This window comes from Brassica napus, chromosome C6 (assembly GCF_020379485.1).
Source record: "Brassica napus cultivar Da-Ae chromosome C6, Da-Ae, whole genome shotgun sequence".
NCBI lineage: Eukaryota > Viridiplantae > Streptophyta > Magnoliopsida > Brassicales > Brassicaceae > Brassica > Brassica napus.
Window position 1 is genome coordinate 6,042,431 of NC_063449.1, and position 11,161 is coordinate 6,053,591.

At 36.2% G+C, this 11,161-nt stretch overlaps 2 protein-coding genes across 3 annotated transcripts; one reads left to right on the top strand and one right to left on the bottom strand.

Annotated features, from left to right (window-relative positions):
• Positions 1-1,197: 1,197 nt before the first annotated feature.
• Positions 1,198-4,646, top strand: LOC106424428 (polyadenylate-binding protein RBP47A). Its single transcript, XM_013865185.3, has 6 exons — positions 1,198-1,704; positions 2,661-3,144; positions 3,227-3,294; positions 3,509-3,639; positions 3,730-3,823; positions 4,221-4,646. The coding sequence occupies exons 1-6, from the start codon at positions 1,324-1,326 to the stop codon at positions 4,350-4,352; spliced, it is 1,290 nt and encodes a 429-aa protein (XP_013720639.1). The 5' UTR covers positions 1,198-1,323; the 3' UTR covers positions 4,353-4,646.
• A 4,858-nt stretch (positions 4,647-9,504) lies between these two features.
• Positions 9,505-11,108, bottom strand: LOC106424431 (zinc finger protein ZOP1). Of its 2 annotated transcripts, XR_002659570.2 has the most exons (6): positions 10,952-11,108; positions 10,653-10,853; positions 10,502-10,586; positions 10,284-10,334; positions 10,106-10,201; positions 9,780-10,014 (listed from the first exon to the last, which is right to left on the bottom strand). XR_002659570.2 is itself a non-coding variant. In XM_013865187.3 (5 exons), exons 1-5 carry the CDS (start codon positions 10,958-10,960, stop codon positions 9,668-9,670), a joined length of 738 nt encoding a protein of 245 aa, XP_013720641.2. In that variant the 5' UTR covers positions 10,961-11,105; the 3' UTR covers positions 9,505-9,667. The 2 variants fall into 2 exon arrangements, 1 of the variants encoding a protein (XP_013720641.2); XM_013865187.3 differs by lacking the exon at positions 10,284-10,334 and having other exon boundaries at positions 9,505-10,014; positions 10,952-11,105.
• Between the last annotated feature and the right edge of the window lie 53 nt (positions 11,109-11,161).

Sequence of the window (11,161 nt, forward strand, 5' to 3'; positions counted from 1 at the left end):
CGTGAGATCACTTGTTTTGGACACTGATCCATTCAATCCAAAGGTGGACGATAAAGAAGTTCATTTAGTCATGAGATGGACGATGCAGAAATCTTGTTTTAGACACTGATCTGATTGGTCCATAAGAAGGACGATGAAGAAGCCTTTGATTTTGGTTTATTTTATACTAACCAGTCCAAAGAGGGGTTATTTGGTTTTGTTGATTTGTTTTCAAACAGGTTATGTTTTACACATGGTGGTACACGCATATCACAGCAACATCATCCAAGATTTTGTGTGTGTGTATTTGAGGTCGATGACTCAATATGTTCGATCAGATTGTAGCATGGCCGATGGTAAAGAAGAATCAACTATCATGTTCGAAGACGAAGCATATTCTGCCCAAGATCTTCATCACCCACGGATTGCAGAAAATTGGAGAGATCCAAGGGAACTTCAGTAATGTCCAAATAAGGTGGAATAATGTGTGTTGTACTCTTTTTCCTTCACCATAGTTTTGTCCCAATTGGATTTTCCTGATAAGGTTTTAATGAGGCAATATTAAAGCACATTACAAGCTCTAAATGGTTATGGCATCCAAAGGGGAGTGTTATGAACCAGATTGTGGATGACCTATAACCAAGAAATTATGATTTGTAATATTTCCATTTATCTATGACGGTGTAATCTCCTATATAAGGAACCTCTATGTTATGATGATACAATTTTTGGTCATTTATACACTAATTAAATTTAATAACATACCAAGATCAATCCGATGGTCAAGTGACACTAATATACCTCAATCCTGATATTGAAGAGAGTTACGGATCAATAATTATTTATGTCGATAACATATTCTGATTTTTGGTTGCAAGCCTTGTTTTCTTTAGATTCAAAAGCTCTGTTTTATGGTCGGTCACTTTTAACAAATTTTGATTTTGCAATTTTTTTGATAATTAATTAATTTAAAAAATTCGAAAAAAAATTTACTACTATTTTTCAGTTTTATTGTAGAGATGTATGTATTTTTATCCCAATAAATGTTGAAGGATTTTTTGTTCATTTACCCGATTTAGGACTTACATCATCAACTGTCATCAGTTCATGTCAACCCTAAAAGTACGGCCGAATCAGAACCGTTAGATCTAACTTCGAGGACGTAACAGGGCCCCACGTTCCCACCACTTCTCGTCCAGACCTAAGTCTTAAACCCTCCCAATCTACACAACACACTCTTCTCTCTCTCTCTCTCTCTCCGCCTCCATTATCTTCGAAAGACCAAATCCAACCCTCTCTCTCCGCCATTAAGCTTTCTCCTTCACATCCAGAGAGAGAGAGAAGATGCAGACGACAAACAACGGTCCAGATTCGTCATCAGCCGCAACAACCCCACCGTTGCAGCAAACCACTCCGCCACCACCGCAGCAACAACAACAGTGGCAACAACAGCAACAATGGATGGCGATGATGCAGCACCCTGCGGCTATGGCGATGATGCAGCAGCAACAGATGATGATGTATCCTCACCAGTACGCTCCCTACGGCCAAGGTCACTACCAGCATCCTCAGTTTCAATACGCTGCGTATCAGCAACAGCAGCAGCAGAATCACCAGCAGCGTGGTGGATCTGGTGGAGATGATGTAAAGACTCTATGGGTTGGGGATCTTCTTCACTGGATGGACGAGACTTATCTCCATACATGTTTCTCTCACACCAACGAGGTTATTACCATTCTTCTTGAATCTTTCTTGTGGTTTGGTTCTTTGTTGTGATGATGTTGTTCAGATCGGTTTGCTTTCATTGTTGAATCTTCTTATATTCTGATATTGAAAGTGATAGATGTAACATCCATTACCAGATCTAAATATAACATACAAGCCATATGGTTGACTTTTAGTGTGATGTAGAAGTAGAACTAGTGTTGGGCATTCAGGTTTTTGGTTGGGTTGTTCGATTTTTGGGTTGGGATGTTTAGGACCTGTTTTAGTAACATTTTTCGGATCGGATCGGCTCGGGTAATGTCAGGTTCAAATTGGGTTGGGATTTGGTTTCTATTTTTTTTTATAAAAACTGAAATGGAACCTCATTAGCTCATTAGGAATAGTTCGGATTTGGTTCAAGTTTAAAGTCAAAAAACGAAAAACCTGGAAAATCGAAAAATATTTAGGTAATTCGGGTTTTTCGATTCTCGGTTCCGTTCTGGTTTCGGATTTTCGTGTTTTGAAAAATAGGGATTGTTTGGGTTTTTGTAATTTTCGATCCGGTTTCAGTTATTTTGGTTCAGTTCCACTTTAGTATTATGCCCGGGACTGTGTAGAACTAAGTTGACCTTTAAAAGAATAAATTTTAAAAAAAATTACGGAATCCGATTATGAATAGTTTGGTTCTGTTTCGGATTTTTCGTAACCGGAATCCGATTATGAAAATCCAAAAAACCCCGAAAACTGTAAAAACCAAAAAATATTTGAATAATTCGGGTTTTTTGATTCTCAGTTCCTGGTTTAGAAAAGTAGAAACCTTTTGGGCTTTTGTACATTTCTATCCGATTTTCGTAATATGCCCAGGACTAAGTAGAACTAGGTTGACCTTTAAAAGAACAACTTTAAAAAGTTCTGTCTTTTTTTTTCTTTTAGCTTTTCCGACATGGATTCATGTTTTGTCTGGTTTCTTGTTTCAGGTTTCATCTGTGAAAGTCATACGAAACAAGCAAACTTCTCAATCAGAAGGGTACGGTTTTGTCGAGTTCCTTTCACGTTCAGCAGCTGAAGAAGTTCTTCAGAGCTACAGCGGCGTAACCATGCCCAACGCAGAGCAGCCCTTCCGTCTAAACTGGGCGTCTTTCAGCACCGGTGAGAAGAGAGCATCAGAGAACGGCGGTCCTGACCTGTCGATATTCGTAGGAGATTTGGCTCCAGATGTCACTGATGCCACACTGCTGGAGACTTTTGCTGGATATCAGTCTGTCAAAGGTGCAAAAGTTGTGATCGATTCCAACACTGGGCGGTCCAAAGGCTATGGGTTTGTCAGGTTTGGTGATGAGAGCGAGAGGTCAAGGGCGTTGACTGAGATGAATGGTGCCTTCTGCTCGAGCAGGCAGATGCGTGTGGGCATTGCAACGCCTAAAAGAGCTGCTGCTTATGGTCAACAAAATGGTTCACAAGGTAAGTGATGGTAACGTTTAGTTGTCGTGATGATTTTAGTTTAATATTTAAAGTTATATGTTAATGTTTTTATTGAATTTAGCTCTGACACTGGCTGGTGGACATGGAGGAAATGGTTCGATGTCTGATGGGGACTCAAATAACTCAACAGTGAGTTCTCGTTGCTATCTCTTATAAATAAAAATAAACTAAAAATAAAACTGTATAAAAATAAACTCTTTTATAACATTTTTAAAGAGTTTATTTTTATACATTTTTAAAATACAAAAATATATTTTATTACATTTTTAAAATATAAAACATATTTTTTTATTTTTATTCCTATCCTAAGCTTACGGCTTATTGTCTTCTATTACATTTGCAGATATTCGTTGGTGGGCTTGATGCTGATGTCACTGAAGACGACCTCATGCAACCTTTCTCCCAGTTTGGGGAGGTTGTTTCTGTGAAGATCCCTGTAGGAAAAGGATGCGGTTTTGTCCAATTTGGTAACAGGTATGAACATGTTCTGTGCTTGTCTGCTTACTCATCCAGTTGTGTGGGACTTGTTCTATTTAACAGTGACGTGCCATTGTTTTTCGACAGGCAGAGTGCCGAGGAAGCCATCGGCAGCTTGAACGGGACAGTCATTGGGAAAAACACTGTCCGGCTATCTTGGGGAAGAAGCCCAAACAGACAGGTACAAGAAACCTATAGTAGGATTAGTGTGTCTAATCTTAATATAACCTTGTATGCATAATGCATTTCTCTTATTATTGTCCAAGTCAAACTTACTTTTAAAGTTCTTTTGGGTCTTTTTTTCTTTCTGTCTCCATGGAGTATATAGAGTTTATAGAGATCCTTAAAGCCAAAGTCAGTGGTTGACATTGGATAGTAGGTGTACTGTGGGCCATAGAGACCTAGTGGAACCTTCCCGTGTTGACTATTTTTGATTCGCAAATCTAATGCTTGTCTCCTTGGCCCACTTGTTATCTCCCAGAACAGTTTCCAATATCGTGATTAGATTTGTTTTGTTGAATGTTGTTTATTATTTCCATTTACTAATATTGTTCAACTCCAAAATCTTGAAATGACAGTGGAGAGGAGACTCGGGCCACCAATGGAACGGAGGGTACTCAAGAGGACAAGGTTACAACAACAACGGATATGCCAACCAGGAGTCAAACATGTATGCTACTGAAGCTGCTGCTGTCCCTGGAGCTTCTTAACGAGTCTTGGTCATGTCTTCACTATCATAAAAGAAAAACCCTGTGTCCTGGACTTGTGGGAATTGGTTTCTGAAAAACAAGCCATCGGAAATGTCAAAAGCGATCCGATGATTAGTTGTTGGTTCAGAGGTTAGCTCTCTCAACAACAGAACTTAAAACCTCTAGTGTCCAAAGAGGGTTTTGTATCCTGGATTTGAATTTTTGCTTTATCTTGCTGTCTCTGTGTCTCTGTCTCTGTCAAAACTTTGGGGTTGTCTTAAACTTGAACTTTATTTCTCAGTTTCTTTAAGGTTATTTGTCATGTTAGTTTCCTCAAAGCCAGGGTTTGGTCAACGATAAGTAACTTTCTAACTCGTTTAGATCAGTTACTTGTTTGCACTTTGCAGTGCTTTGATAAGTTTTAACTTAATATTTAGCAATGTTCTAAAAAATCGGTGTCTAAATGCCCTCAATGAAGCTTTGTCCTGCGGATTGTGTACTGACATCTTTTCCTGCATTTCCCCCTTATTTTCTGTTCTCTATTTCTTAGCTTTCATTTGTTGGTTTTGTCGCTTTCAACCAATTTTGGTCTGTATTACTCTAAACCTATATTTTCTCACTAAATATTCATTTTGGTAAGATTTTATGATACCTAATAACTTTTCTATATCAATTAAAATAATATGTTTTTATATATAAACTAGGGTAAGCTCGCGCTTCGCGCGGAATATTTGTATAATTTGTTAAATATTTTAAAAGTATTTTGTCATATATTTGGTATGAAATATTATTTTAGAAATTATTCATTTTTATCACTTCGTCTGATTTAAAATGTTTGATGTTGTGATATTAATATTTAGTTAGTTGTGATTAACTAATTTTTTTTTTGTAAATTGCTTGTTGAAATAGTTTTAATGAAGACATGTTCCTTTTTAGAGTATAGATTTTTTATGTTTATTTTAGGTCATTTATTTTTATTTCTATTCTTATATATTCATTGTTAGATTGTTTTTATTTTGACTATTTTTCATACTGTGAAAATAAATATTTCTTATTTTCATATTTGGGATAGGTTTGTTATATTCTTAATTTTTATATTATTTTCTATTTGTTATATTTTATTTGATATATTTTACTATTTCTTTTAATTGTGTGTAAATTATTTGTTGTATTTTTTTAGCATATTATTTGTTTCTTTAACTTAAGTTTAATGATTAAAAAGAGAAAGAAGCCGACAAAAAAAAGAGAAACAAAAACTCTTTTTTTTTGATAAAAATGAAGAGATAATACATTTATGTATTCTTATAAATTTTCTTAATATTTTTCTTAATTATATTTTCATATTATATAATTTTATATTATGTATTCACTAAATTGTAACTGGTCAGTTTGTTTTATATTTTATTGTTTTATGTTTATTTTGAAAATATATATCAATTATGTATTAACTTTTAATCTTGGTTTTCTATCAAATTTTCAGTTTTTATGTCAAAATAAAAACTTGAGATCATTAGTTTTCAGTGGCTTAAATTTGATGAAATTCAAAAGTTAATATCCCAAATAGATCTTTCTTATTTTCCTATGAAAATTTTCTATTAAATATTCTAATTATTTTATTTTAAAACTAATTTATTATTCTTATTTTTTACTAAATTTTCACCAAGTTAAAGAAACAGAATAATATGTGAACAAAAAAAGTCATGAAATTCTAAATCTCTAAAAACATAATTAATTTCTTAAGATTTTGGGATTCTTGTCTAGTCCTCCTTAATAAAACAATTAACTCAAGGCCCAATTAGATCTTCCTACAAAAAATTACAAAGGTGAGAAAGAGTACAAATATTTTGTAAGAACACCTTTTCGGTTACAGTTAACTTGCAACAGAGAGAACTTTGTGAAAGAAATATGGTCACATGGTTAGAATTTCAACCATAAAGGGAAAAAAAATCTAATGAAGTTTGACTCATCTTATCTCGTGAAGGAATGTGTTGTAGAAAACATATAGAGGGAGAATTTCTAAATCTCTAAAAAAAAAAAAAAAAACTTAGAAACAAAACTGCAGAAGCAAAAGTGTCCACGCCACATTAACGTCTGTGTAATAGAAATGTTATGGTATCTCCGTTTACAACAAAATCTCAGTAGCTTTGTTTGGTTCTTTGAATCCTAAATATAATTTTTTTCTTATCTCGACTTCCACAATCCTTCAATATATCCTGTTTAACTACAATCTCTAAAATGTGTACATTTATAGTAATGTTTTTCACCAGCATCTAAGCATAACCACAAAAGCTTGAAATGTAACATACAGAGGTGAAAGCACTGTGAGCAACCACCACATCGACTTGAGGCTGATGAACTGAAACACTTGCGATCTGGTCCACCACATGCTTGAAATTCAAACGCTCTCGTTTCCCAGTTAGCTAATAGCCTTAGTTAGAGCTTTTTGCTTCGTCAGCTTGATTTGAACCTCACAACTTCCACCTCCCCTTCAACAGTTTTCAAACCCTCTCTTTCTTCTAGAGACTTCTCTTTTGGTTCGTGCTCATGATCATCAAGATCGAACCTCACCGGAACTTTTGGCTCGGGCATCTTATTATTCTTTAACTGAAAACTCACAACCTTGAGTGGGTTTGACCTTCTTTCTAAGCCGGAGGGATTTATCAATCTTCTTGGCATTGTGCAAACAATGGGAACCACAGCCATGTAACTATCATTACAATCAAACATACACCGCCAGTCTATCATGGGTTCAAGATTATTGTCAAAGCTTAGCATCTCAACCAATGTAGCTAATATGTCGGCTATCATCTATATGCCTTTGTTTTCACTGATCAATGCAGAGATTGAACAATGCTGCCACAGCTGCTCTCGGGTCCCGTTCAAGAGAAGATTCAATAAGCAGGCATTGTACCGCCTATTATGATCTTGTTCTCACTCACGGAACTCTAAACAGTGTTGCTGCTATGTCTACGCGATTAATTCTCATATGATCGATTGCTCTTCTGCTGATGGATCATAAGCATTTCAAAAAAACAGAGCAGCCATCATCTCTCCATAATCAAGAAGAATTTTAACGTAAGGTTGAAGAGAAATGGTACCGTTAAGAAGACGTGTGAAGATGCGGTTAGATTCAGTTTGACTCCAGGTTTCAGAGACAGAAGCATAACCTGATACATCATATAATCATAAATATATTTAGCTTTATGCTCGATTCAAACAAAGTTTTTATCAGAAACTTATCCATTTACTTACTGTTTTGTGATGGTTTCATTGAATCCTTCAGCACCTTCTCTTCGGACTTCTGATCCAATTTCCCATCGAACCAAAAGAACTCTATTCCTTTTCTTCTCAAATGAATCTCCAGATGATCCAAAAACAAAGACTCTTCATATTTCCTTACAATGTCAACACCGAATAACCACTCCGTTGGGCATGGATAAGATTTGTTTTCTTCAGTAATATCCTGCAGATTGTTTAAAACTATCATACAATAATCTACTTTTTAAAACAAAAACATTGTTGAAAACTAAAATCTACTCAAGCAAAAATCTTACTTATGAGATTTGACTCAAATGGTATAAGATTTGTAAATCTTAAAGGAAAAACGCTGGGCTTGTTTTTTTAAATCCCCGGAGCTACCTTGGCATCAAGGAGAAGCATATCGATCTAAGAAGAAATCCAGAAGAATCGGTTGAATGTAGCCCGTAACAGTTCCGGTTTCCCTCTGTCAGCGAGAAGAAATCCCCACCGCGCCTGACGTCTCTCGCCTCCCATAACCGCAGCAACTACCGGATTTCAAATCAGAAAGAAGAACTTTCGAGTTAGCCATTTCCCCATGAATCAACAGATCGAGAATATGGTTTTGAGAGGGGTAAGGCTTACCTTTTTATACGCTCGGTGACACCGCCTTGCAGAAGGGAAATTCGCATTCAAGGCTAGATATGGTTGATGGAGTTAAGAAGAGGTTTAATGCGACGAATCTGTAACTGAGAGCGTTTCGGTTGATGAGAAATAAGATCAGACGACGCGATCGAAAACCTACGAACAGATTCATCAACTCGAACTCAGCAACTTGATCTCTCCAATGGCGGAGATAAACCCTAATTTTCCATTGGACATGTTAGAAGATAATTAGGGCTGGGTTTATTCAGCTATGCCAAAAGCCCACAAAATTAACGGTAGCCCAAAAGAATCCTTTAATGAAACGCAGTGTCTAGAAAAGCTGGACACGTGGAAGACCGTGGGAGCTCGACTTAGTGACGTGGCAGACGACGTGGAGGCACCAGAAAAAGTAAACTGTGTTTTATAATAATAGATAATAATTACGAATGTTAAAATTTTACATCAATATATGAATTATATTTTTATTATTAAAATAAATGTAGTTTAAAATATATTTTATTAACGTATATAAGTTATTTTTATTTAATGTATATAAGTTATTTATCATGTTAGTTTCCTCAAAGCCAGGGTTTGGTCAACGATAAGTAACTTTCTAACTCGTTTAGATCAGTTACTTGTTTGCACTTTGCAGTGCTTTGATAAGTTTTAACTTAATATTTAGCAATGTTCTAAAAAATCGGTGTCTAAATGCCCTCAATGAGCTTTGTCCTGCGGATTGTGTACTGACATCTTTTCCTGCATTTCCCCCTTATTTTCTGTTCTCTATTTCTTAGCTTTCATTTGTTGGTTTTGTCGCTTTCGACCAATTTTGGTCTGTATTACTCTAAACCTATATGGTTCCCCCTTTGAAGTTAATTCCAATTAGCGTTAAAAAAAAACTTAATAATTAGCAATGCTCTAAAAATCGATTTATGCGGTGAGTAGATGCACGCATAGGGGCAAATCGAACTTAAACGAATTATTATTTTTCAGCGACCTTTACAAAAATTGGTTTGGCGTTAAAAATTGGTATAAACACCTAATCAATGATCTCTATAAATTATTAAATGTATAATTGCTGGTTACCAATTTCTTGAACATTGATATTTAGAGTTGGGTGTGGTTCATTTTCTAAAAGACTGATTCACGAAACCTAAAAACTCTTGAAGAATAACCCAAAATGCGTAAGCAAAGATATTTGATTTTCTATAAGTTCGATAAATATATTTTCCCGAGAAGCTTTCCTAAAAACTTTATTCAAAGTTAAGAATTTCCCTGACCACAAAATGAATAGGATCGTACAACAAAGAAGAATTTAATTATTTGGAACAACAGTTAAGAACACAAGTTTCGAGAAACACCAGAGAATTTTGGATTGAACATTACAAAGGAATAACGAAAACAACCGCCACATCGGTCGCCTCTGTTACAGAGAGCATCAGGCAATGGTTTAATCAAAAGGGTCTGTTGTAAAGGCCAAGCAATGATTTTTCTCTGTCTTCGACTCGTTTCCTAGCAGCTTCTCTCGCCCTCAACGCAGCTTTCTCTTCTGCAGATACTACTTTCTTCGGTTTATCATCTATTCTCTTTCTCTTGTTGTTGCCAATCTCAACAGACGAGGCAGCTCCTTTCACATTTCTTTTCGGGTTTAAAGTAGCCGAGACAACCCTCCCAGGCGGTTTCGCCACACTTGGTCCAGCTTCTGAAGAAGGCACTGGCTTTTTAACGAGAGGCACTTTAGTGTCTTTATCTGATGAAGTTTTGACCGCGGCGTAAGCCTCGTCTTGTGTCACCCAACGTCCTGTTTCATTACCAACGTAAGTCAACACAGAGAAAATATATATATATATGTTTAGAAGCAAGTGAAAGAAAGCTTGAAATTACATACATACCTATTGAGTCACTGTAATAGAATCCAGACTTTGAGTCATAGTGCAGACCATTGATCTGGTTGTAATAATATCCCGAAGCAGCGTCAAGAACCCAATCTGCCATAACAACAATATTAAACATGAGACGAAAAACATATCTATGAGCAAAGAAAAGTTGAAAACAAAATGGTGAAAGAACCTGAAGAGTGACTCAAAAGAAGCAACCATTTCCCTCACTGATGATGATTCTCTATAGAGTAGTTAATTCGCATTAAAACTTAAATAAGTCAAAAAAGTCTTTTTGCAAACTGTATAAATTCAATTTCATTGATCACACACACAACCAGAGATCCAAAAGCTAAAGCAACAACCGTGAACTTAAGCTAAAGGGAGACAAAAGGAGGAGATGATACTTACCGCGTGTACCATCCTCAGGTGCACCGTTAGCTTTGGCAACTTCGTGAGCAGTTGCTATGTCTTTCTGATAGCTACGAGTCGCTTTCTGAAACAAATACAAAATCAATAACAATTAATGGACAAAGAAACAAAAGATGAGTAAACTACTTACAGCTTCGATCTGTTGAAGGAGTTTCTCGTTCTTCTTGAGCTCTTTGTCCTTGGCAGCGCTCTTCTCACGCATATCAGTGAGCTTCTTCTCGACGCACTCACGGTGGTGCTTACCAAGCTCATGGTTTCTGATACTTGTCGCGTTGTTCTGAGTCCAGATCTTGCAGAACTCGCACCACTTCTTCCCTTGACTTACCCAATACTATAAACACAAAACACAAAACACAAAACTCGGATCAATTTCAATTTGGAGACAACAACGAATACGGGTTCTCGAAAAAGATGCGAGTTTTGATTTACCTCAGTCATGGTTGTCGATTGGGGAGATGAAGAACGAATCCAATTGAGAGAGATTAGAAACCCTAATTCCCTAATCGAAACCTAGAGAGAGAAGAAAGACAATAAGTGACTTGGGGGAGAGAGAATAACCCCAATCAGTTTGGGTCTTTATTTATTTTTCAATCACTCGAACCGGTCTCGGTACGAATTAAATATATTTGGTTTAATCGA